We start from the raw sequence: 27,771 nt of genomic DNA on the forward strand, positions 1-27,771 counted from the left end.
TTCTTCCTTATATCTAATTTAAATCTACCCTCTTCCAGTTTAAAACTGTTACTCCTTGTCCTATCACTACATTCCCCGACAAAAAGTCCCTCCCCACCTTTCCTGTAGGCCCCCTTTAAGCACTGGAAGGCTGCTATGAGGTCTCCCTGGAGCCTTCTCTTCTCCAGGCTGAACAACCCCAACTCTCTCAGCCTGTCCTCACAGGAGAGGTGCTCCAGCCCCCTGATCATCTTCATAATTTGTGTTGAGACTACCATTCATTTTGCCTATCTGTGAATTAATATATATATATACACAAACAGGCATTAGCATCATTGATCTGTATTGTAGAAACACATTTTGTTGCTGGCAAGGACCTTCACAGACATGAAGTGAAGTGGATAGAACTAAGAAAGTGACATCAGATTGCCTCATAAAGTTTCAGCAGACATGTTTTAGAGGATTATCTTACTTAACATGTATTTTCCATGCTACTACACTCATGTAGCAATTCCATGCACTTCCGTGTTTACTTCTGGTACCGTAATTTTTTGGTGCAAAAATAACACACAAAAAAGCAGTCTAGTGTCTATGACGGGCTTAATAGGGATTAAGCACCGTAGAGCTAACACATTAAGTGTCACCATAGCTGTATCTTTCTCTACAGTAATAGGATGAAGCAACGTAATGGCATACTTGTACAGCAAACTCAATACCGGATGAACCACACAATTGTGTTGACAATGCTGATTAACTGCTCTACCTTGCATTTGCAGTGATTAATTTCATATGAAAGCATCCTAATAATAGATGTTCAGACTGAGCTCTGCTATTACACAACAGGACAGTAAATTGGCCAGTAGGAGGTTTGGGTCTTGCTGAGAGATAATGACAAATATCTGTCAGTACAGCAGTCGGTCCATTTCTACTTCCAAACAACCTAAAATTGCATATCCTGGTTATGCTCTTCGCATGGAGAAACCTGGAATGTCTTCAGCGAACCCAAAGGCTAACCTTTGGATTAATCAGTGGTCTAGTCTAATGCCGCTAAAATTTCCTTTAAATACTTCTGTTTGATGCACGGTAAACCAAATCAGCTAAAGCCTGGTCTATAGCCTTACTTGTAATAGTCTCTCTCCAGGCCTGCCCCCTTTTTCAATGAAACAAAGTAGGTAATCATTCACACACCAAATATGTATAAACCTTACTAGTCAGACATATTTTCTGTTGTGGAATCTTAAATGTAACTGAAGTGGTATTGCAGTGCCTGTTAAGGCCTCCTGCAGCGCTGATTACAACTCTTAAAACTTGGACCTTATGGTTTATGTGACTTTTGTCCTCTATTCCACTGTTGTCTGAATTATTTTTCCTTTAATTCATTCCTTCTGGGGCTTTGATCCCTCCACTCCTATTCAGACACTAGGCAAGAGCTTCTCAAGGGTATTATGTGCTGCTCAAAACCACTGAAGGTTCAGCAGGGCAGGCCATGTATAATTTCATTTAGCTCAAACACAACACAAAACTTCAGAAGCCTGTTCCAGTTGTCAATTTTATTCTAAAGGTGTCTTCTATACATTGTTTTATATAGAGAAATAAATATGAAAGGCCTATACAAATATGAACACTTGAAGAATACCAACACTGCCCTTCATTTTTTTTTTATACTCATCTTTCAATACTTAAAGGGACAAAACTGCATCAAACAGCCCACATATTTAGTAAAATAAATTTTACAAACTCTCAGATCACAAATGTCTGTTCATGTTTAACGAACATTTTTAACGAACACTTTTAGACTGAGTTTTCTTTTACATATACGCAACCTCAACACAAAATATGTTCAGCTGCCTTTGAGAATGTCACAATATAGACTGATGCACATTTTCCTCACAATGGACAGTAAAAACAAAGCCATACTTAAGTTAATACTCCAATGTAAGAATTTGGCATTATCGCTTTTAATGACATAGTGTTAACATAATATTTTTTAAAAACATTCTGATAAATTAAAAAGAACACAATCTTGCCTTGAAATAAAACCCAAGTAATTTAAAAAAACTTCAGAATGGGAATTTGCTTTTATATGTTTCTTCCCCAAGCTTTAAAAGATTTAATTCAACACCACATAAAATGCTTTTGATATAAAATAACTTCATAAAATGAGCTTTTTGCAAGCCATAATTTATAGACTCTTTCCCATAAAGTGATATTTTTCTAACATAGGGAATCATCCCCATTCATTTACATAATCTCACTAATTTACACATTTAAAAGAGTATAAAGCAAAGCATGTGCTTAAACAGTGGGAGAAATGGATACTAAATTAAATAAAACTGCTCCTTCAAAAGTTGGGGGGGGTTTGTTGTTTTGGGGGTTTTTTTAAAGGTCAAACCCCAACAATACTGAAAGGAGATCACATAATACAGCAAAAACCTCTTTTGTCTTTCCTTAAGGAATTTGTCCTCATCCCAAAACTAAAGAGGTCCCAGATGTTAATCTAAGAACTGTAGATTAAACTTGCTGGCATTCAGAAGAAATATTTCAGACATTTCCTATTTGGACAATAAAAGCATAGGCTTTAGTTCAGAAAAAATATAAGAATATAATTTACTGTAAGTGCACAAAAGCCCAATCCTGCAACTCTTTCCTGTTCATTCAATCATTTTCACTTAAGGAAAGCATATAGGATTTCCCTCTCACCCCCAATTTAGTAACTTACGTAAATAACTGTGTTTGAAGAATATGGATGTTTAACAGTTTACACATATACTAGATTTAAAGGGTATTTGGGAATGTCTATCCTGTTTTTCAAAAGAACTACTACTTTTAAAAGGAGTGTTGTACTATTTTTTTTTTCTTTCCTTCAAAATAAACCTTTATGAGCTCATTACTAAAACAATACTTTCATTTCCACATCTTAAAGTTCAAATGCTTGGCTAATTCTTTTAAAGGAAATTTGCAGATTCACTGAGAAGTATACGGGACAGCTTTCTACTCAAGGGCAGATACGCAAAATGGCTTGGCTTGGCATAGCAGCTGTGTTGTAGGGCATCAGAGTGGTTTCCATAACAAACTTCCTTGGTTCACTGCAGTTCTCTAATAAATTTTGACTCCTCCAAACTTCTTCTGAGCTTACCCAGTAAAACTAAACACCATAGGTTTTGCAGGCATAGCTGGAGGTTCTGCAGGCCACAGAATGTGTTTTCCAGCAGGGCAAGAGTAACAACCTAAAGAAAGCTTTCATAAATGCTGAACAGCATTAATCTTGCCTGCAAAATCTAGTTACAGCGATGATGATCAAGACAGTAAGACTCTAGCTCTAACATTCATGTTAAAGAGCAACCAGGGGGTAGTGGGGGTAGGAAGAACAAAACAAACAAACAAACAAACAAACAAGAGACCATGTACATAAACACTTGCAGTGTCATTTTTTGAAAAAAAAAAAAAAAAACACTTTCAAGGTAGGAATGCATTTATCAAAAACTAAGCTTTGCCCCATCATGGATTATTTGAAGTATGGGTTCCTGAGCTTGATACTGGACAGGGGGAAGGGCAAGGGAAAGTGTCTTAAATTACACAGCAGTATCATTAGGACCGTATTTAAAAACCTATTATTAGAAGAATTAATAAATTACAAACATGACTTTAAGAATATTGTAACTAAATAGTAGTTTATTCAGAAGACCTTAATCTTCTTTCTTTTGTGTTTGAAATCGTTCCATTAAAGCCCTAAATATATTTCCTGGTATTTTCTGATGTTTTTCTATTAGAGCTTGGAGTGCTGCTTTTGTCTGTAGGGAAAGAGAAAAGTTTTTGGTCAGATTAAGTCATCTTTATATTGTTCATACATTAACACAATTTCTAGGCTCTTTTTCATCCTTTTAAAATGTTGCAGAACTACTGCAAGTTCAAACTACTATTTTCCCATGTTTAAGCCCACAGGAGTGTTTGTGGGATCACTGCCAAGAAACAGACCAATAAACTAGTATCTTTTATCTCTGGTAGCTGTGTTCACAAGCTCTATTAGTGATACGCAATAGTAAAATGACAATGGAGTAAATTAATGAAGAGACCTAGATCTATAAAGCATGTCAGCGCCTGCACACTGTACTGCAACTCAGAAACTTCTGCCTATGCCCAGGTTTGCATCAGTAACACTCTTCCAGCACGCAAGAGCTTTGCTTCTACACATGCTCAGAAGCAACACTGGAACAACACAATTGTGTCTCAGCACGTTTGGCTCGTACAAAGTAATTATCCGGGCACCCAAGTCCCCTAAAGGATCTGGTCCTGTAAAGCACACTTAGACCACACCTAAAATACTGCATATGACAGCAGCATTCACTTTCACTCAAAAACACAGCAGGCCAAGAAGTTAATAGCAGCCATTCTTATTATATAAAAGCTCTTTGGGGAACATTCAAAACCAGAGCAATATGCAAAAGCTATGGTGAGGACATGCTGTAACCTTGCTATTCTGCCTAGAGAAGCACAGGCTGCTGAATTCTTAAGGCCAGAGACAGAACACAGAACTATTTGCCTTTGTAAACCAGTGGTCAGCAAGGGGAAACGTGATTCTTGGTTCAGTTCCCACTGTTTATATGAAGTGTGATTAATTGTTAAGTCCTGGAAGAAGGTTCCTGCCCACATCTCTTTATAGATCTAGTCCTAAGTGTCTCTACAGATCTAAAATTTCTATTAGGTAAAAAATTTGAGCTTCATTTTTAATTAATTTCAATGGGAAAATGCATACTGTGCCATAGGCCGAAACATGAGATACAACTTTAAAATCACTCTAACTAGGATTCTAGGGGATTCACATTCTAGAGCCTTTATCTAGCAGAATTTGCACTTAAGCCAGAAGCAAGTGAGGGCTGGCACTAATGTAGATGCCAAAGCATGTTTGAAAGTCATTTAAACAGACATTCTCTCCTGAAAGCAAACAGTTCTGAAGTCCTGGCAGACTGAACCCCCAAAAGAAACAATCAGTTTTCCATAACCAGGGCATAAGAAAATGCAGATCAACATTTTAAGATGTCATTTTGCAGAGATCTAATCAGAAGGTAAACAGATGAGGAGAGACAACCAAAATGACACCTGCACGGTCAAGAAGAAAAATGTCTTTCTCTCAAGTGAAGTTTTCAGAATGCTAAAAGTGACCATCTGTGGAGCTTTCAGAAATGGCTATTTCAGCTCCCTCCATCTGACTGCTCCATCACTTAACTGTTTTATGTCTCTGCACTGTGAAACCTATTAATAAACTGAATGAACATGAGGACCTGACAATCCTTTCTATAAACCACCTAAATCTGAACTAGGGGAACATTCAGAAGTTAATTTGTTGGGTGAGAAGCTAGAGGAAATAGAAATGGAAACACACTGTACAAAGCAGTGAAATGATTTACCTTATTTTTTTATGGTATGGAATTTCAATAGTTTGTAAACACAGATGTGCTATATTTGAAAGGCTTCATTAGTATCTTTCTGAAAAGACCAAGAACCAGAACAATTTCTCTGGGTGAAGTGCTTATGTCTTTATCAACCCAGGGCAGTCTTATCTGACTGAATTTCTTCAGTCCCTAAAGCAAATAATAGGGTGTAGTACTGACTTTAAAAGGCCTAGAACATCTGCAAGTAGTAATAAAAAGACAGCACTTAAGAAGGGCATTCAGTTAAGCAAGTCCAAAGCTTACCATGATTCCACCAACTTCTGTAACTAGCCCCAAGGCAGAAATCACTTAATAAGAATATTCCAGTGTTTTCTATCACAACAGTCAATATATTAAATATATATATGAATATCTATCTTACCTTTGCAGTTAGTTCCTCAGCAGTTATATTTGGTTCGTATGGAATGGGTTCTCCAATAAATGTACGAAGCTTAACTGGAAATCCACCGTACATAGGAACTACTGGCAACCTAATACGTTCATATAGTGACCTAAATATTTCTAATGTGAAAAAATTTAGGGGGAAAGGGGAAAGCAGCAGAAGGAGAGAGAGGGTGGGGAGGAGAGAAAGAGAAAAAAAAAAAAGAGAGACTGAGATTATTCTGTAAATTTTTTTCACCGCTAAGTCTTAAAACTAAAACTATCTTGTCAAGTAATCCAGCCCCTGACCCAGATTCTCAAACAATGTGTCATCTCAAGTGCTATTCTACCCTCAACTTTCATTTCCTAAAAGCTGTGTTAATGCTAACATCAGACTTGTTTCCACCCTAACTTGGTGTGAAATCTCTCCTCCAAAGAGTAGCTGCAAAGAGAAGGAAGAAGAGGAAAAAAATCCAGTAGCTGCCTCTCTGGAGAGGAAGGGAATGCTACACAATACAGGTTATAGTTCAGCTAATTTTACAGGTTAGCATAAGAAACTAGTACTGGAAGACTGTTCTGTTCAGTCCTGCTGAGGTCTGGAGGATCAGAAATAGCATGACTGGCCTTTAGACAGATAAAACTAAAACACTGAATTGCTCTTTCAGATCACACACTGGTTGCAGTGAAACGGTATGAAGAGAGAGAAAAAACAGCTATTTCTATCAGCTCTAAGAGGACTCATCTTCCCCACATGCCACCTTCTAAGCATCTAGCCCAAACGCAACCAGAAAAATTCCTTGCAGAATGGGTGCTAATATTCTCTCTCTCAATTTTAGAGAAGAAATTCCTTTAATTGAGGTGTGGGCATAAGAAAATCCTTACTGACCAAGATATGGAATTTTCTGTACACAACCTGTAAGAACAAAGAATATTCCAAAACTATTGAAATTAGAGTAACACCTCCAGTGATCAACAGAATTCAATTCCTCTAGCAGCTCTGCTGTAGAATATAAGTAGCATGAATGATTTTGGCTTAAATTTCTGCTTGTTTGGGAAGATTCTCCTGAACACAGCACCAATTAATTGCTGTTTATTTTTGTACAACCTGACGAATGTGTGAATTATTCTGCATGTCTACATCAGATGCCTTGGCTTTCTCAGTGCAATATATAGCTTTTAATCAGAGGGGGAGAGAAACACAATTGTTTTGCCTGCAATCCTCTGATGAAGATGATGATGCCATACTTGAGGCAGAACATGCAGCATGGAGAAGACTCTTCAGGCCCTTTCTGCTAGATAGTAAATTGGAGAATATAAAAAAAGGGGGTTTAACACTAGCAGATCAGCGGAAATGTGGGCATCATCCCAGAGGTGGACCCTTCAGGCATACCCCCATCTATTCATGTGCTGGCTCCGAGTCCCACAAAGATGAGAAAAGAGACCAGGCAAATGCAAGGTACTGTGAAGAACCACAGGTTTAGTGCTGAATAGTAAACCAACTACAGATTAAATATATTTCAAACTATTCGAAGTTTAAGTACAGGTAAAGGTGTAAGCACAGAGTTTTAGGAGGACATTTAAAGAAATTACATGTCAGTTGCAAACCTCTGTGGTACTTTGCTTCTTAACAGACAGAAAACCTAGAGTTGGCCTAGCAGATATAAGCAGAGAAAAAAAGTGCTCTAAATCTATCTGCCTTTTTCTGGCTCCTTTCTCCTACTGCTTCTGTGAAGGCACACTGTCATGTGGAGAATAACTTAGACGAGCCACTACCACATCTAATGCTGATATTAAATCCTCATAACACCTCTGAACTTTACTGGAGAACAAAGCTCCAGAAATAACGCTGTGTCAAATCTCAAATTTATATGGGGATTATTTCTACAGAGATAGGCTAAACACATATGGAAAAATAAACTACAAAAAAATAGAAAATATCTTACTTATTCCTCCTAATGTCCTAATGCCTTCTCGAACATTTTGTGTAAACATAGGAATGATGGGCTAGGAGGGAAAAAAAATAATTAAGAATTTAATGAAGATAGCACTATCTAAAAAACTTCTACCTCACTTAAATCCAACAATTAATTTCAGAAGTGTTTCTCAGACAAGGACATATAGAGAGCAAAACAAGTATTCTTAAGTTCTTCTGCAAACTCCTGCTATAAGGTTTTAAGCTGGAGAATACCACGAAACTTCAGTATCACTGTTTTAGCAAGTCCATTTTCCTCAAAACAGTCCAGGATTTCATAACCTATGGAGCATTTAAGCCTCCCCTCAACTAGCAGCGTTTGCACAGTTGTGACTTAAGCTATTAAACCTCTTAGCTAATTTGTAGTTATGCTTAAAGGGAAGAATTCACAGGATTGGGACACTAAACTCATCTGATTCGTCTCTGCTATGCTGATTGTATTAGTTCACACATGATGGGTCATATTCAATACATGTCCATGATTTATTTCTGCTGATGAATATTTGGAACGGTGTCGAATATTTCAAGTTTTTATTGCTGTGTTTGAACTTGCAAACAGCTGTCGGGGGTTGACTACTACATAAAGCTTTTTAATATCACTCTATAGTATGTACTCACTGCACAGAGTATCCATCAGAAATACAGAACTCTTCATGGGATTTTCAAATGTTCAGATTTTTTTTTTTTTTTTTTTTAAACAAGCATGGAGATGACCTAGTAAATGAAACTTTTCAGACAGGTATCAAGTTTTAGGTTTTGGGGGCTGGGGTGGGGAGTCTGTAAATAATCCAGTGCAACTACAGAGAATGAAAAGAAGTGCAGTTGCCTAAACTGAATGGCAACAAACTTCTTTATTTTAGAACCATCTTATTTGGAACATCTTACTTTTGACATAGAGGTAGAGATTTTTGTATGTACCAAGTTGATTTATATGACAAAAATTCTGGCAAACTGCTGAAATGAGACAACTTCAAGAAGTTGAAAGTCCCAGTTTTAGACACATTTTTCTTTCCATGAGGAGTTCTGCTCATGATTAAAGGTGACTTAAAGGTAATCTTTAATCTAAAGAGATTTTCCCCACTTTCAGACTGCCTAGGACACTATTCCTTTTCTACTGCACCTCTCAGGTTTTTTTTGAAGGGGGGGATGAACCTGCAAGACCTGTGTGAGTGCGTAAAGGGAACTGAACACACATTCAATAAAGTAAATATAATTAGTACAACCATCGTTGAATCCCAAGTATGGCCTTTCATATGCTATTACAATACATTAGTAAAATCTAAACCTCTCAAAAATATCCTGTTTAAACAGTGTTATTTTCCTCTTGAGAAAAGTGACGTACACTTAAAATTGGGTCTTAAAAGCATTCTATTTCTGTATAAAATCAGAGATTTTTAACTAGTCTTTGACAGTACCTAAATATAAAACTCTTGGTGTAAGACTTCCCTTCAAATTAGGTATATGCAGACCTATGGACATATGCACACATCTTTCAAGTACAAATATAGAATGAGAGGGACTCTGAAATGATTATTAAAATAGTTACAATTCAAATATATCATACACTTATGCACCTTTCAATAATTACCTGCCTGCTGACCAAGCACAATGATATATATTAGAATTGAAGAGACAGTTCACACTAGTGAACAGCATCTCCTGCTGCTGCTGTATGCCCCAGGCATTCCTTACTACCATAAAATGCCAATGCAGTACATATTGCCAGTGAGACTATACTGTGCTGGATACTTGAGCGATAGGGGAAACAGAAATATTGATGCACGGTTGCTTCTGAACCATTCTGATCAGGGGTTGGGCCATCACAATCCTGACCAGGTATGTGCAAAACAGCACAAGCTTGTAATGTAGAAACCATCCTGGATTTCACCTCTCATTCTTTTAAACGCTGGATTTTCTGACCACACTATTCTTAGCTGACTCCAAAGCCTTCTTATCGAAAGGAACAAAAAGAGTCTTGAAATGTAGGTATGAGAGCAAGTAGACCACACTCACAACATTCACCAATGTAACACCAAATACATAATAACCAAAAGAGATTTCCCTGGAAGAAAGTACTAATAAGTTAGCATTCTTTGTTTCTCTTCTGTGATCTGTCATACTTACCACTTTTGCATCAATGGCCACCTGAGCAAAGCCCTTCCGATTACCCCAGATAATTGTATACATTTCATCACTAAAGAGTGCTTCCCGAACTCCACCTGGGGCAATGGCTATCAGGTAGCCCTTCTTCAGAGCCGTGACACATTCTTCTTTTGGTCCATGCATAACTCCATGTACATCAAGCAATATTTTAAAACCTGTAGGGTAAGATAATATTAATTGAGAAAATGTTAATTCATACTACCACTGAGTACAGATTCCCAACACAGAACAGAATGGCTAAAACTTACTTGTTTAATAACCTGTAACCCCAAATCAAAGATGTTTCTAGAGAGACTGAAGCATTAAGTCCTGCTTATAAATTTTGGTCTAAGTAGGTGAAGATTTAGGGTTTTCAGTGGCTTTTTGTCATAGTAAAGTCAGGTGCTATCTCACAATCAGGACTAAACTGGAAAAAACTGGCAAGCACTCTGTGACATGTGTCCCTTCAAAGGAGTTGTCAAGTCGGCCCCAGGACACTGGCTCTTTGCCCAAGCTCTACTTTTCAAATGTAGTACAGTCCTAATAAAGGGCAACAAGAGAAAATACCAGCAAATTGTTGTGATTGGCAAACAAAGAGCAGTCTGTGCACAAGAAGGAGAATGACAAAGAAAATGCAGCATTCTCTGTGTTACAGATCACTGCAGGAATTGACTCCCTGGTTCAGTCTGTGAGTACCTGGACAGCTGTCACACAGAGAATCATCAGGAAAGACTGGATTGGGTATATTCATCTTCGGTTAAGATTTTTCATTTACTGAAGTTTTTAACTGTAAAGTTATGTAAACTCCTCATATCAACTTGAATTTGAAATGTCACACTGACCCTACTCTTCAAGAAACAGCAGAACATCAAAAATTTGCTTACAAGCACCAAATGGGCGCGTATCCAATCCATTTAGCCAACTAGTCTAATATGAAAGAACATAACTAGCATAAACCTCCGTTTGCAGGAAATCAATCATGTTCACTTGATTCAATAAATCTTAAATTTATACAGTATTTATGAATACTGCATACCAAAATAGGAACTTTAGATGACTGAGCAGTATGGGAAAGATTACTTCTCTTTCCTGAAGTTTCCCATTGAGGCAAACAACCTTATCAGTCATAGACAAGGACACAGAACTGCTCTAGTGAAGTTTGCCCCTGAATAACAGATCTTAATATTTTAACCTCATATTAACAAATGAATAGTTGTTACTATGAACACACATTTGTTACATACACGCACGCACACACACGCAGAAGAGGTGTCCAAATATAATCAAGATGACAGAGATCTGTCTTCTCTTACAGCCCGCATAAACTAAGGTCTTGGGAAGGAGACCATGAGACAGCCTATCATTAGTTTATTCTTGACTAAACTCTGATTTCTAACTAGTCTTTGTAGGTGGTGTGAGTATAATTACTCCTGATTTGTATCTATACACAATAAGGAAGGATCTGTCCATAAACATGACAACAGAACACAAGCTGCCTTACACCTGTCTCATTCTGCTGTGCCTGCCTTGCACACTGCTGACAACCCTAGCAGTCTTCATCTAGTAGCATTTGCACAGAGGACAGCTGAAATAGAGTTTTCCTAAAGTAATTTAATTTCTGTCATGTGCTTTGTGGGATCTTCAATAGCTGGTTTTTACGTTTTACATTCCCAAACTAATTAAAGCTCTCTGTAATGTACCTGGTGGTAGGAAGCTGCCTGTCTCTAAGACCTTTCTGTCAGTGAGTTCAGGAGAGAGAGAGACAAGAGTCATGAGAGGGGTTGAGCCAAGCAGGAAAGGAGACTTGAAGGAAGCAGAAGCTGTTAAAGTAGTTTTCCTTTCTGCGTTTGAGATGCTGAGGAAGGGGGGAGTGTGTGACAGAGCAACACCATAAGTCCAGTTCATAGGTCAGAAAAAAAAAAAAAAAAAAGAACAGACTATAGACAGCATACAGGCAAAAATTTGTAATACAGAATAGTGGTGGGGTTTCAAGTCTTCACAAAATTTCTCAGCCGTATTTCCCCCCTTGACTTTTAGTATAAGTCTGATATTCTGAGCTGTATCTCATATCCTAGCCAGCAGATCACACATTACTATCAATATCTCTAATCCAGTAGTAAAGAGGAAGAATCTGGCTCCGTTGGAGCAGCAGAGAGACAGGAACTAGTGTAGTGGTCCTGAAGGGACAGCCAAGGTACTCTGTGCTCAAGGCAAAGATCATCATGGAGTCAAAAGAAACACTGGGGTAGTACCTGACTGATGCATGAAATGACCAAGAATCTATTTTTCCACTTTAAACAACAAAACAACTCTCAAAACTACCTAAACACAGGTTTTTCACCTTCCAGACCATGAAGGAATGCTAATTTTTCCAAATACCAAGAAGTCCAAAACTAATTTTATTCCACAGTTCAATCTGAACTCTGCCCTTTGCCCCAGAACACTCTTTTCTATTTTCCACATCAATGTGTCCACAACAATGTTTGAAAATGGAGAGTACCCAGTAATGCATTTAACACTTATCTCAATAAGTGCTCTATATACATTTCTCTAACTTAGTCCCAGTGACTCTAATATAGAGGCTGTCAACTACCAGGTAGCAAGATGGCAAGGATGTCATCTTTTTCCTATGGTTGACCTTTAGGACCAGAGAGGAATAATTTTAGACCACTGAATCCAACCTTCCACAATTGTAGGTAACTGTATGCTAGGTAATACGTATGTTATGTAGGTATCTGTATCTGCAGAACATCTAGTCCACAAGACACTCTGCAATGCCTTTTGTACGTAACAGACAAGAAGCCACAGCTCCTTTCCTCTGGGGCGTTACAGGAGATGGACTGTCTTAGATCCCTAAAATAGCAGGCAACCTTTTAAAGAGGAGTCCCAGATGACACTAGGAAGCAGACATGGCCTATACTATATAGGAGAGGTTGATGGAGAAGAACACAAGTGAAATCTCAGTCCTCACTGCACTTTTTGAGAAAAGATTTTCTCTTAATTCAACCTGAGAGAAATCAATGTATACCTGAGCATTACACAGCTAAGAATCTAAAAGAACCAGAAACCATTGGAATTTTGAGACTAACCTCTCTTAATTGAAAGAAAAAGGAAAAAAAGAAGCCACAGGACTACATTTCATATGCTTCTGCCCCAAAATGCAAGCAACAGAAGCATACATAGTATTGATACAGTATAAATTGAGACAGTGAAACAATTTCCTTTTGCACTGATGTGAAAGAAAGATGCATTAGGCAATGTTCAGTAGGAATCTCCTGATATCTGTAGAACTCCTATTAGGTTAGATTCCCTTCCATAAGTTATCAAGCTGTATCTTTCAAGACTAAGCAGTAGGGAGAGGCACATTTGACCCCTTGCAGGCTCATGCATCCCTTAAGAGGCACAGCAACATTTTACAAACACACTCCAGTTAATTGCAGTTAATCCAGGACAGCAGTGCCCAACACAGAGGATGCAATGAGCCTGCGTACTGGCAACTGCATACTGTCATGGACCTGAGATGCAGATTCACGGGACAAGCCATTCCTCGCAGCTATTCATAGTAAGTTCAGTAATCATAAAAACAGAAGGATCATTAAATCATCTAATCTAAGTGTGTCTAACAGCCTACAGACTCCTCAAACACACCCCCCACCCACCCTGACATTTCTCCTGCATTGAGGAGAATGACTTTTGGTTAACTAAAACATCTTCTGAAAAGGCAACCAATTTAATCTGAAGACTTAATCAAGATCTTAGTACTAGGATAAAATTACAGCGGTCTTTCTGGTTTGATTCACAAGAGAAGTGGCATCTATCTGGGTTGCCAGTCATAGATTATTGTGCAGATTTTGAAACATAATCCGAAACATTATCTGGGCTCTTTGGGTTTGTCTTCCCTGAATAGCCTTAATTCATTCACAGAACCAGAGAATTATGTAGGTTGGAAGGGACCTCTGAAGGTCATCTAGGCCAACCTCCCACTCAAAGCAGGTCCAACTATACCAGGCTGCTCAGAGCCTCACCCAGCAGAGTTTTGAAAGTCCCAGGAATGGAGATTCCCTAACTTGTCCAGGCAATCTGCTCAAGTGTCTGATCACCCTCATGGTAAAATACCTTTCCACACATCTAATCTAAATTTCCTGTGTTGCAACTTGTCTCTGTTGCTTCTCATTCTATCACCGGGCACCTGTGAGAAGAGTGTGACTTGTTCTTCTCTGCACCCTCTCATTAGGTCACTGAAGACAGCAATATCTTCCCCCACTCTTGCCTGGTACAGACCAAACAAATCCAGTTCTCTCAGACTCTCCTCGAGCACTGTGTGCTCCAGGCCCCCATCATCCACTGAACACGCTCTAGTGTGTCAATATCTGTCTCGTACTGGGGAGTCCAAAACTGGACACCATATTGCAAGATGTGCTGGCACAGGTGCCAAGCCAAGGGAAAAAAACTCTTGACTCAACCTGCTAGCTGCATGCTTGCTAAAAAAAGGTCAGCATGCAGTTCATCTTTGCTGCAAGGGCACACCACTGACTCACGTTCAGCTTGTTGTCCACTAGAATGCCAAAGTCTTTTCCTGCAAAGCCACCTTCTACCCAGGGTACTGTTGCATGGGATTGCTCCATCCTAGATGCACAACTTTACATTTGCCTTTGCTGAACTTCGTGATGTTTCTCCCAGTTCATTTTTGTGAAGGCATTCTGAATACCAGCTCTAACCCCCAGTGTATCAACTGCTCTCCCAGTCTGGTATCGTCAGTGAACTTCCCATGAGCGTGCTCCAACCCCTCATGTAGGTGTGCAATAAAAACATCAGGCAGTGCTAGTCCACATATCAATCCCTGAAGAATGCCTGTAGAAACCAGCTGTTAGCTAGACATCGTACTGCTGAACCCAATTCGTTGAGACCAGCCATTCAGCCAGATATCTCTGCAGTGCTACTAAATCATATCTGGGGCACTCATAAGTATACTCACATTTAGAACCTTATTTTAAAGCATAAATGGAGAAAACCAAAATAATCTCCCATTTGATAAACAACTGTGCATAAGTATTAATAGATATAATATGGAGCTAAATCTAAATTACAAAATAAGTTACATTAGTCAGCTGTATGCAGAAGATTTGATAATCAACTGACAAATCCTACTCTGTGGGCAAAAGCAGTTGCAGAGGCAAAGCCATGTTGTTATCAGTATGAAAAAGTTCCGTTTTCAGGGATTAAGGCTGAAATAAAACTATACTGGCAAAAGGAAAGTTTTCTGATACAAGCTGTTTCTGCTAAAAGCATCAGTACACTACAGAACACTATTGTAAATTCACAAAATTAATTACGAGGTTTATAGTCACAAACTGAACTTGAGAAAAGAACTGGGTACCACTGTACTTCACACACACAAAAACCAAACCATTCATGTGGTTTCACAAATCAGCACTGTTTTTCACTACGCTGTCCAGCCAAAATCTTGCCCTAAATGTATTTTTCATTTTCTTCATGCTTCACCTCATGTTTCACACAAATTTGTTGGACATTCCTACAGCTTTTCTCAAAAAGAGATTCTATTTGGAACTGTCTTGCTGTGGACAGGCTCCACTGCCCACCATACTAAACTGGGTGGGATACGAAAATACATGGTCTCCCCAGACTAATACTGTCAACTTCAAGGGCACTGCTTATGTTACACCACTCATTCTACCTATATTAACAAAATGAGAAACGTCTTATTGAAGTCTTTGATACTGATTAATACAGAGACATCTGTTTCTCCTATGATCTCCTTCTCTTTGTTTCTAAATACCCTAGAGTCTTTGGAAGGTGTTGCCCAGCCAGAAATATGACCCATCCTTGCATAGGCCAGTCTCAAACTCATTCGTGTTTGTAAAGAACATGTTAGAGACAGCTGTACTTCAACACTTTCACTAAATTTGTCTGAAGTCTGTTCTGAGAGCTGTGTTCCTGTGGCACAATATTTATTAATTACACCTAAAAAAAAAAAAAAATTAGAGTTCTCAAACTGATTGTTTATAATGAAGTATGTTACCTGGCAATCTAAAGACGAAATGATCAGCTACTACGTGGCAGTATCTCTTCCTTTGTATAAGAAGTCTAGCCATGAAGTAGACATAGTCAGCAGGAGTAGCTCCATGATAGAACACAATAAGCCCTGGTCCTTCAGGAATATTTTCGGCACCATGAAGCTCATAACCTGTCAGGAGTTAAAGGCACAACAGATGTCAAAGTCTGATACAATTCTATTCAAAGAAACTACCTTGTGGCAAGTTGGCAAACTGAAACCAATAGGCATTGAGAAGTTGTAAGAGCAAAGTGACTGCTAAAAAGTCAAGAGGTGACTTGCAGTATTTACGAAGTTGCTTTCACAGGAAACAGAAGTTTCATTAAAGCAAAAGAGCCACATTTAAGAAAGAAAAAACAACAAAACACGCACCCTGGAAACAAAACACCCAGTCTCACTGTAATGAACTATATAATTTTTCCTTACTTTTTCAGTTCACTGTCTTCAAGGCTGCAGAGGCCTCTGAATCAATCATTCACGATAAATCACAATAAGGATTGCATAGGAGTGGTGAAACAACTATTTCAAGCTATTATTTACATTTCAAAGTTCACTGCCACCAGTAACTGTTTAAGAAGATTTGATGTGACAACATCCATTTACATGTGTCCTTTTACTCGAGGGTATGAAACTTATCTTTGTTATTTCTCTCAATTATACTTGCTCCATTTTTCCATCACTAAGTACTAAAAGCTATTTGGGCCTTTATATGCTTAATTCAAACATACATAAACACACACAAGTTTGCTACTGAACTTACATTTCTAATTAATTTAACAGTGCAGAATATATTCAGTTAACACAAAGTATCAAAACACATTTCAGTTAATATTGAGTAGTATTGTTACAGTAGCTTTTTTGTGGTTTTTTTAAAAAGCAAACAAAAAACCAACAAAAACCCAAACCCTGTCACTTCTTCCAAAGTTAATCAGGTCTGCAATTCCCATACTATTAATTCTTGGTTTAATTCTGAAGGTACTCTTGGCTCTTCTCCCTCTATTTTACTTTTACAGCTGTGAAGCTGCAACATATTGGAAACATATCATCTGTACCATCCCAAGGGACCACTAACTGTGCTCCATGCCAGCCAGTCATAACCAAAATGATACCTACATCTAGCATTTGCATAATATATGTAAAGTTACAGGTATCACACGCCAGTTTTGGGTTTTGGTCTTGGTGGTTTGGGTTGTGGGGTTGGTTTTTTGGTTTGTTTTTCTTCCAATGCTGTGAGATTTCAGGATGACAAGTTCTTCCCATGATATATTGATTAATCAAGTGAGGGAAAAAAATAACCCCAAAACATTTCATTCTTTAGCAAGAGAAGTGTATAGAGAACATGGAAGCAGTTGGCAGGACAGAAAAAAGTCACAATGGTCAATGACAGACTGAATAAGAATCTTTTCTGCGCAAATAAAAAGTTAGACCTTATAAAAAGTTACTGAGGATGAAAGAAGCCAAGGCCTTAAAAAAATCATTTTCTTATGAAAAAAGTAAATAGCTTTTTATTGTGAAGTGAGCATTTTAAGCTCTTTGATGTAGCTGTTGATTTTGATCTAGTGTACTTTCCTAGATTTGAAAGTTACATCTTAGTCTTACAAAGCCTATCTGATACAGCCGCTGCACCATCTGGTTATCAATGCCTTGAAAACCCGCTTCCCTTTGACTAGAGAACAAATAGAGATGATTTTCAAGGAGGATTTGTTCTTTATGTAAATTGCTCTTAAACGTCTCTTTCTCCTTTAGCTGCATCTAGACTGAATGGTTCTGAAAGAGGCTTATGATTTCCTTAGAAAGAAAAGCCAAATCATTTATTAAGTCTGTCTTTATAAAAGAAATAAGAGTAGAAGGACAAGGAACAGAGCCCTTAGTTTTGACATTCTAGTAGCGAAAGTAGTTGTCAAAAATACACAGAAAATTTAAAGAGTAGGGTTCCGTAACACTTCTGGGCTCTAAAGTCAATCTGAAGTAGCAACAAGTGAGTGAACTGACACTAAGTGCTCCTTTTAGCCATCATTTGGCATTACATGTAAAAGACCGGTTAAGTGCAATTAAATTATGCTAACATGCTGACATACTAGCTATCAGGGAACTGGCATTTAACTTCCAGCGTTCATATACTGATGCTTAAATAATATAGTTAATTGATCTAATTTTTAACATAGGTCCTTCTGGAATGAGGAAACCCAGGAGTAGTTATAAAAAGTACAAATAAAAAAAAAATTAAACCATTTTTAAAAATTGCACATATATTCAACTGGATGAAAGATCTCATTTTGTAGCAGCAAAGGAATAAATGTATAAGACATAAAATTTTACATCCAAAAAAAGTCTCAATGGCTTTTTTTTTCTCCCCAAGCACCACTGGCAATCATTGATCAAACAGGAAAAAAAATTGGCCTGAATTTTAGATTTCATGCAACAGCAGAAACAATCACATATATATTGATAATCATGAAAGGTAAACCAGGAATAAGAGCTTCAACACTTGTTAATGAGAGGTCAGATCTCACTTACCATGCCATATTCTTCCATGTCCATCCCATAGGGTAGCCAACATTTGTTTTGCACCATCCCAAAAATCATTGGAATAAGCTTCCTTTAGTTCATTCTTCCTTTTATAAATATGAAGAAGGAGAATGGAAACATAGAAGAGGATGACGATAACTCCCGGAAGTAGAAAAACTACTGCGAGTGGAAAAAGCACCCATAAAAGGTAGACTGCATAACTCAGATAATCTTCAATATGCTCCACGCCAGTCCATTCTCCCAGAATGTAAGTCAGGCAGGTTAAGTAGGAAATAGGAATCGGTCCTGCAGTACAGGATTCATTTCCACCTATCATCTCCTGTTTAATTAAAAAATAAAGGCAGATGAATAAATCCTCAAAAAGGTAGACCTGCCTATACTGTTTAATCACACAAAAAAACCCGCTCTGATGCATTTTATTCATATACCATTTACCCCACATCCCAGCAGCACCTATTAGAAACATAATGGTTCATACAGCAAAACTTTTACTTAATTTTTTCAGTCCTTTTCTTTCGTGTAGTCAAAATGCTGACAATTCTAATGGAGAAAGATAGTACAATTCCTTAATGTCAGGCTAAGATTTTATCTCATTAAAAACCGTTCAACTTATGCAGATCCAAAATATTTATACTGTTACCAATATCAATTTATACTGTATTTTAAATTTTCAGAAAGCTGTATGTATTAGTCTAATTTATTGTTCTACACAATACCCAGTACACTCAAAACCTTCTCCCAAGCACTTATTACAACAGGCAACAGCACAATCTCAACTTCAGTGGTATTAAAAAAACCTACTGAACACTCCCACTATCCACAAGCATACGATGACTCAGGAAAAAGACGGTCTCAAATAAGCAAGTCTCACTCCTGTAGAGACCTTTAACTGTACCTGGAAATTTACAGATTGTGAAACACCAAGTTCCAGAGAGGCAGAGAAAGGACAAGGAAAAAAAGATTGCAAAAAGTCCTCTAAAAGTTTTAGCTGTTCTGGCTTTACTGTGTCTATATATAAGAATCTCTCTTCTCCAGTGCCAGCTCCTAAGAAGTTTCAGGGCTAGACCTCTCTGGGCTGATATTTCAGGCTTTCTATAAACTCTGGTGCAACGTTTTTTTCTTAGCTTTGTACGATTTAGGGAAAAACTTGCTATTCACTTCATCTTACAAACATGAGACAAGCTGTATGCTTGGCCATCCTAGCTACCGTTCTAGAACAACATAAATAATACTTGGGGGAAAAGTTATCCTTGTCTGGAATATAAAGTTTTGGTCAAGGCTTGAAGCAATTGTTAGTCAGGACCAAGAAGAAAAACATGTTGCAAGTATAATGTAGACTTGTAGAGAGAAACAGATTAAGAACAATAATTTGTGAAAGAATCTAAGCTTGGGGTTTTTCTATCAAAATGTGACTTACAGCATGTATGATTGCAGAGTTCCTATGCCTAGATAGATATACGTCTCCTTTACTCTTCCTCTGTTTTTGCAAGCAACAAGTGAGTGAAATTCATAAGATAATTTTGCTAATACTAACAGAACCCCAATAACAATGAAAACTATGAAACAGACCAGTTTTACTCCACATTTGCTGAGATGTTGAAACGTGTACTAGAACAGAGCTTATCTCACTTATTTCCTGGTCTCAAATTTTCCTCCCATTCTGATAAAGCAAGGATGTTCCTTTTCCTTCTGTTTTGAAATTGGTCTCTACCCACATTGCTCAAGATAATTCCTATTAACAAGAAGAAAGCTGATCTCATGACAAGGACTTTGCTCTCATGATCCATGCCTGTTCCACTAATTCAGGCTTACAACATTTTGCTCCTCAGCATGTTCTTGAGGGCAATGTGACAAGCAGCTCACTCCTCTTCAGCGATGTATAAGCACGTAGCATTAGTGACATGCACTTTCCTGATTTCATGCATGTGTGTTTGGGGGTGTGAATTAGGGAGAAAGGAGAGAAGAGAGAGAGCACATGTGGGAGAGCAAGAGAAAGCTCTTTCTCATTCCAGATACCAGAGCCGAACTCCAGAACCTGTCAGGCAGCAAACACCCACAGCAAGTACAAGAAACACAACTTGTGAGACCAAGCAGGATTTAGGAGTAGCATTCAACACTATCAGATTGTTATGCCTGAACTTCTCCAGTAGTTTCACCTATTAGCTAGAGAACAATACGGTGCATGGGTTATGGCACATTTTTCAAAACTCAAGAGGTGATTATATAGCTTTAAAGATTACTTAAGTTATACTCTCCCACCTATTATATTTTTTATTGTTTATGGCTTTCTCCAGACACAAAATCCTCAAGTGAATTTAAAGTCCTGTCCACAGGTCAGCCTCGCAAAGTATTATTGGATTTTTGCCTGTAATGTTAGATGTAATATCTCAGATGCAATCACTGCAGTTTTATAAATTTACTTGCAGATCCATGCACTATCCTGTAATAGAAATTAAAATCTGACATTTTTGCTTCCAGCTGCAGAGCTTAACATCTAAAGTACTGCCTTCTCTTAGGGACAGTCAACTGTACTCTGAACAATGTTGTTTCCTCATCTTGAGAACAATCACAGAATAATTTATATGGGAAAGACTCATTGGACAGCACTTGCACAACTCTTGCTAAGGAGTTAGATCAGGTTGCTCAGGGCTGTGTCCAGTCCGGTTTGTAGTATCTCCATGAATGGAGATCCCACTGCTTCTCTGGAGCCCCTAATCCAGTGCCTGACCACGCTCATGGTAAATGTTTTTCCTTATTGTACTTAGAATTCCCCTTGCTGCAATTCATGCCTGTTGCCTCCTGTGTCTTTGCTGAGAAGAGTCAACCTCTCCCCTCTCTATAACCACTCATTAAGAGCAGCAGTAAGATCCCCTTTAAGCCCCTCTCTTCTTCAGGCTAAACACACGCAGCTCCCTTAGCCTCTCCACACACTCCATATGCTCCAGCCACCTAACAATGTCAGTGGCCCTTCTCTGCACCCCTTCCAGTTCACTGGCATCTTTTTTGTGTTGTGGGGCTCTAAACTGGACTTGTGGTCTCAGAAGTGCTGAAAAGAGGGTAACAAATACCTACTCGATTTAATGACTAAGGCCTTGCTAACATAGCCCAAAATGTAGACAGCCATCCTCACTCATACTTGACATCCACCAGATCAAGGCCTTCTCCAGGCCTTTATCTCCTGTAACTTTGCTCCCCCTGTAACAAGTCCAGCATCTGTTCTGATCACACATGGTACGTCCACAAAAATACTCTGTATCCAAGCCCAAGTGTGATTTACATTACCACCACACTGAACACGCTGCCAAAGGCAATGGCAGTGAAGAAGGGAAGACAGATTCTGTCTCCGTGATCAAAAAAAGCACAGGATGCTCCACACTGAATAAAGGTCCAACATAGCTCATATATGCTACTAATGGATAATGTAATTTTGGTCTGTTTCAACTTTACAGCTCTCTGCTCTGTGACTGCCCAGAGGAGTTAAAATTACAAGATAAAGCACACTGTCTTCTAGAAACACCAGCAATGTCACTCTGATTAGGACCCCATTCAAACAGAGACTATCCTGCCCTCCTTATCAGAGGTTTTCTGACATCTGCCACCATCCAAACCTAAAAACTACAACGGGGTACAGTACTAAGTCTCACCCTTAACCAACTTACAGGCAGAATCGCTCTGTAATATGAGCATACCCTTAAAGGTCTTCTTATTTCAACCAACATCACTAACACATTTCCTGTTGTGCAGTTCAAACTCGGTATTTTTAATTTGTCTGACTTCCTAATAGAGCACCTTATATATATATTTTCACTAGATGAAAGAGATGCAATTTCTCATTTGACTAATGACAGTGTATGCTGACTTATGCTTATGCGTAAGGCTTTATGTTGACAGTGAAATGGAAACAAGGTTAACATACAATTCCTTTCACTGAGTTCTAGCATATGACCCAGAAAAGTCTTTAGCTAAACTACAACAGTGGTCTTCAGCTGTAGTCAGCAGAGACGGGGTTCACTGAGACCCTACTGATCATGCTGGAAGAAGCAATTACGGAAAGCAACTTATAGCGCTGTAAAACCACACACAGCATGATTTCAGCATGTATATGAAATGTGTAAGTGGAACCTCTGGAGAACATACGAGTATCTCCACAAATACTGCAGAGCAACAGCCACAACGTGCCCCTGCCAACAGAAATACACCACTTTACGCTGCATCACTCAGTTATGGGGATTATTTCTAACAGAATTAGCAATGCCACCATAAACACAAAAAAAAAAAAACCAAAAAACCAGAAGACCCTGATAGTCCTGCTAATGCCATCTGCAACTGGAGAGATCCTACAAGTCAGAGGGTGTTTTCGTCCATGTTTTGAACCAAGAACTGGCCTGCTTCTTGTTTCCGTGACAGCAGGACAGTGCATCCTTCTGCAGGCGGCTGGAGGCGGGTCGAGCTTCTTTCCCCTGACGAGAGGGACGCAAGCCCAGCCTGGCTGCCCCCGGCAGGCTCCCCCCGGCCTCCCCGCCTCCCGCGGCGGCCCTCGCACCGTCCCGCACCGCGCCCCGGCCGCAGTCCCCGTCCCGACGGTAACTACGGCAAGGCCCCAAGCTCGGGGGTGGCCGACAGGAGCCACCTCCCGCCCGGGGACCTACGGGGCCGCGGCGGGGGCCAGGTCCGGGACGGGACGGGGACGCTCCCCGGGGGCCAGGTCCGGGACGGGGGCCCCCCAGCCCGCCCGGCAGCGCCCGCTCACCTTCCCCTGGCAGCGGCGGCTCCGGCTCCAGCCCCACGTCCCTGCCGGGGCCTGGTTTTACTTCTCCGCCCGCCGCCCCCGCGGAGGCCGGGTGCCCGCGGGGCGGCCAGGATAGGGCGGCTCCCCGCAGCGGGGCGGAGGTGGGAGGGCACCGTGCCGCCGGCGGGCGGGAGCGGCGGGGGCGGCGGAGAGAACGAGGGCGGCGGCGGCTACGGAGGGGAGGGGGAACTCCGCGCCACCGGGGGCGCGGGAGCCGCCCGGACGGCGTCCGGCACGCACCGCCCGGCGCTTCCGGCGGGGGAGGAGCGGGCGCCGCCAGGGGGCGCGCGTTCCCCGCCGGCGGGGGGGGGGCGGGTTGGCGGGAGGTGCCCGGCGCCGCCCGGGTGGGGGTCGCAGCTGGACGGGGCTGGCAGCGGCCGCGGGCCCAGAGCGGGCCGGACCGGGCCGGGCTCGGCAGGACCGGCCCCCTTTGGTGTCCCTGCCTCGTCTGCCGCCCTAAATCTTCCGCTGGAGCAGCGCCCTTCACGGCCTCTCGCCCGGTGCGCAGCCGCTCAGCTTGGGGCGGACGGGCTCCCCGCAATCACCGGTGCTGCCTTTGTCACCCGGTTACCGCCGAACCGCCTCCCCACCAGCGGCAAGCGCTACACCCGGGGTTTAGCTGCCCTTTTCCAGCCGCCCCAGATGCCTGCAAGGGCCGCAGCAGCAGTCATACTCTTGTCCGAAAAGCGGATTCATCACCGGGTGTGCAGTAGGTCAGTAATCACTCACCCGGGAGAGACGTGGCTTACTGATTTTAGGACTGCGCGAGCCTAGGTGCTCGGTGGTTTCCCACAAATCAGGCATACCAACGGGACTTTTTGTGCTATATTTATACACAAAACTTGCAGAGTTAGTAATTTTCCAAGGCCATCCTCTCTATGACAGTTGTTTAGTAATTTACATGTAACACTGCTGACAATACTTCACTTGGGCAAGGGTCTTCTTGACCTATAGGCGTGATTTTTAGTATTATAATGAGGATAGTTCAGCTAAGGATACACGGACCTTGAGTTTGCTTGCCAAGTTGGCAATATATCCTCTTCGAGGTCTAATTGTTCCAGGATGTCCTTGCTCAAAGAAGTCTATCCCCTTGTTCTTTTGATTAGGGATGCTTTTGCCTTTAACATACACAAAGAACATCTTTCTTGACTTAAGCATAATATTGCTATGTTGTTCTAAAAGTTTAACCTTCAACAATACTGCTCCAGTTCTGGTACCCGAGTGCTGAGTTGTGCCCAGCAGCGCCACAGCCACTACCAGCGTTTAGTTGTTCCCAACGCTTTGCCACTTGGACATGACATTCTGAGCACTGTAACGGTATTTCTGACTGGCCTGCAGCCTCGGATATGATTCCTGGATCTATGTGTAAAGAAGAAAAATAAAAATCAATCTAAGAAATAAGGGGTATTCCGGGTACACCAGGCGTGGCTCCAGACCCCGGTTCGTGTAGCTACACTAGCAGCTGGAAGGAAATGTAACAACACCATGAACCGTGCCCCCGACCTCAGGTGAGATCAACCCAGCCAGAACTGGCTGGAAGCTCTTTCAGGCTGTCTTTTATATTTACATAATCTGCCTGTTCAACTGCTGTGGTTGTTCAGTTGTGCGTTTGTATAACTATATTTGCACTGTTCTCCAATTAATTTATTTTTCCACTAGAATGGTTTTCCCCAATGCAAAATCTTTTAGTTTGAGCTGGATAAACCTTATATGCAAAAAGTTCAAGAAACAGGATTACTTTGCATTGTTCATTAGGCAAGCTATACCCAAAAAGATTCATAAATGCTGTTTATATTTTGAGGCAGGCACGGGGCATTTGCATTTGCTGGTCTTCATTTCTTTTTTGTTGTATGATGAAGAGGCTAGAAAGTATGTGTAGCAATGGAGTGATTTGATCCACAATTACAATTTTATTTGTATGAAAAGAAACTAGTTTCTGCTAGTTTCTATAACACTGCTCTAAAAAGAGTAAAACTTTAGAGGGCACCTCTAAAATAATATTATAATAACTGCTCTTTATTAGAGCAGTATTATAATGTTTCTGGAAAAAATGGTTTAAATTTTCTTCGTTGGAAAAATCACTGTCTTATACATCATTCAAAACCACTCACATCTCCCAATAATAGTTTTTTCTATCACCTTGAGGCCCTAGAAAATATTCTTAAGACAACCGTAACAGAAGACAACTAATAGAAATTATTTTTTACTCCAGCTCACTTCAGCTAAGCTGCAGAAAATACAGGGATGTTGCTGCAGGATGAAATAGCCCAAGAAAAAATTTTGAATTTTGTTAGCAAACTGTTAACAGCTGTCTGAGATATAGGAGATACAGGCCGAAATCTCTGCTTTGAAAGATAAGCAGTGCTCTTCTTACATATCCCCTATCCAAGGCTAGTGCTTTGTTCTGAGTTGCAGCACAACCCCTAGAATCAGGTATCAGAGGGCATGGGGTTTAAAAGGTCATGCAAATTCAGATGACTAAAGTGTTTTAATTGATCATAGAATCTTAGAACCGTTTAGGTTGGAAAAGACCTTTAAGATCATCAAGTCTAACGATTAACCTAACACTGCCAAGTCCACCACTACACCATGTCCCTAAGCACCACATCTACACATTTTTCAAATACCTCCAGGGATGGGGACTCCACCACTTCCCTGGGCAGCCTGTTCCAATGCTTGACAACCCTTTCAGTGAAGAGATTTTTCCTAATATCCAATCTAAACCTCCCCTGGTGCAACTTGAGGCCATTTCCTCTCATCCTATCACTTGTTACTTGGGAAAAGAGACCGACACCCACCTCGCTACAACCTCCTTTCAGGTAGTTGTAGACAGCAATAAGGTCTCCCCTGAGGCTTCTTTTCTCCAGGCTAAACAACCCTGGTTTCCTCAGCTGGTCCTCACAGGACTTGTTCTCTAGACCCTTCACCAGCTTTGTTGCTCTTCTTTCAACACCCTCCATGATGATGCTAATGTGCTTGAAAAATAGGATAGGATAGTCAGAGAATGATGCTGTCTAGTCCTTCAACATAGTTTCTTCGATACAAAGAATGCTTTCAGATCCTAGTTACTCTTAATTCCTATTTCTTCTTCATCTGTGTCCATTTAAGTATTTCATGGCCCTTTCTATGAATTCCTTTTCTCACTCGACTTAAGCTCAGGCTTTGAGTTTTAGCTTATATTGCTGGAGTGCACTATGCAAGACCATGGTTTGAATTCCTGTTCATGTTCAAGCACATCAGTCAGCATCTTGATTTGCTCTAGTTTATCATCTCCTATTCATGTTGAGTCTTCTGCTGGGAGAAAAATCCTTCTGCCTGTATAGAGCAATTACAGTTAAGGTGTTCAAGTAAACATTCCTATGTCTTAGGACAGATTTGAGATTTTTTTCAGGACAGGATTCTTGTCTTCTTGCTCCAGGGAAATAACTCACCTGTCTATCCTGCTCCCTTCTTCAGATGTGCAAAAAAGATTTGTGGAGATGCAGCATGGGAAGAGGAAGAGCTTATTTTAATTCAAAGTTTAGCTTTTAGTTTAGATTTATTTTTCTAGTGAAAATGGGCAAACATTGCATATATTTCCTTAGATGCTACTTAAAGTTTTAGGATGTTGAGGGGAAAGATTATATAGGTACAGAAAGTACAAGAAGGAGAAACGAGGCACAAAAATCACTTTTCTTGGTGTTTGAAGTTAACAGACTTGGCTGCATTTAATGGCATATTGGACAGATCACACAAAATTCTCCCACTCCTACCAGTAACAACATCCCACAGCTTGTAAAAACACATTCTGCTTTGTAGCAAGTTTCAGTATTCTGCAAGTTGTATTAGGAAGACAACGCTGCCTATGTCCACCCTTCCAAACACACATTTAGGTTCAATCCATATGGAGACGGCAGTGTTGCACTGCTGCATTTTTAGGCAAACAACCAGTGAAGATAAGCCTCAGGGCTGCATTACCTAAGAAGGCTCCCCCCAGCCCCCTCCCTGCTCACCAGGAGGTTCAGGGTGAGTACAGCACATCCATACTGCAAACACACTGTGATGCAGGGATTCTCAGGCTGGGGGTAGCCTCATCCACTAAACCAGTATTGTATGGTGCAATAATAAACAAATGCACCAGCTCAGACTTGAAACTACTTTCTACGTGTATTTGCATAGTGCTACACTTAGCTAAAGCTTTTTTTCTCTAAGAGACTTTTTTCTGTTGGGGCAAAGTCTTGGATGTAGCATTCCTACTTTCCAGGGTACCAAGCCACTAAGCTGATCTGTTTGTAGGATTCGAATATCTGGTTTAATGGGATTGTTTCTCTTTGTATACCTTCTCTAGAAAAATGGCATAAGTAGCAGATCATTAGCTAAAGCAAGACAGTTTCTCTTCTGACACCGTCTTGCGTGGGGTCCAACAGGGAAGGTGCCCACTGAGGGGTGGACTCTGGTGGGACAACACCAACTCTGAAGCTCTACTCTGAAACTGGAC

At 40.3% G+C, this 27,771-nt stretch overlaps 1 protein-coding gene across 2 annotated transcripts; it reads right to left on the minus strand.

The window, feature by feature from the left end:
* Positions 1–1,510: 1,510 nt before the first annotated feature.
* On the minus strand, positions 1,511–23,508 carry LOC141948644 (DGAT1/2-independent enzyme synthesizing storage lipids-like). 2 transcript variants are annotated; one of them, XM_074881371.1, is made up of 7 exons: positions 23,256–23,508; positions 18,494–18,824; positions 15,944–16,108; positions 9,886–10,079; positions 7,733–7,793; positions 5,791–5,930; positions 1,511–3,770 (listed from the first exon to the last, which is right to left on the minus strand). In XM_074881371.1, the coding sequence occupies exons 2-7, from the start codon at positions 18,819–18,821 to the stop codon at positions 3,666–3,668; spliced, it is 993 nt and encodes a 330-aa protein (XP_074737472.1). In that variant the 5' UTR covers positions 18,822–18,824; positions 23,256–23,508; the 3' UTR covers positions 1,511–3,665. The 2 variants fall into 2 exon arrangements, with proteins under 2 accessions (XP_074737472.1, XP_074737482.1); XM_074881381.1 differs by lacking the exon at positions 23,256–23,508 and adding an exon at positions 20,295–22,692.
* Between the last annotated feature and the right edge of the window lie 4,263 nt (positions 23,509–27,771).

This window comes from Strix uralensis, chromosome 1 (genome assembly GCF_047716275.1).
Source record: "Strix uralensis isolate ZFMK-TIS-50842 chromosome 1, bStrUra1, whole genome shotgun sequence".
NCBI classification, from domain to species: Eukaryota; Metazoa; Chordata; class Aves; order Strigiformes; family Strigidae; genus Strix; species Strix uralensis.

Excerpts from the sequence above, each read along its gene's own strand:
- LOC141948644 (XM_074881371.1), bottom strand. The coding sequence starts at position 18,821 with ATGATAGGTGGAAATGAATCCTGTACTGCAGGACCGATTCCTATTTCC. Across the intron at positions 10,080-15,943 it reads TTTCGTCTTTAGATTGCCAG|GTTTTAAAATATTGCTTGAT; the intron begins GTAACATACTTC and ends CTTACCCTACAG. Across the intron at positions 5,931-7,732 it reads TAGGACATTAGGAGGAATAA|AAATATTTAGGTCACTATAT; the intron begins GTAAGATATTTT and ends TTTTCACATTAG.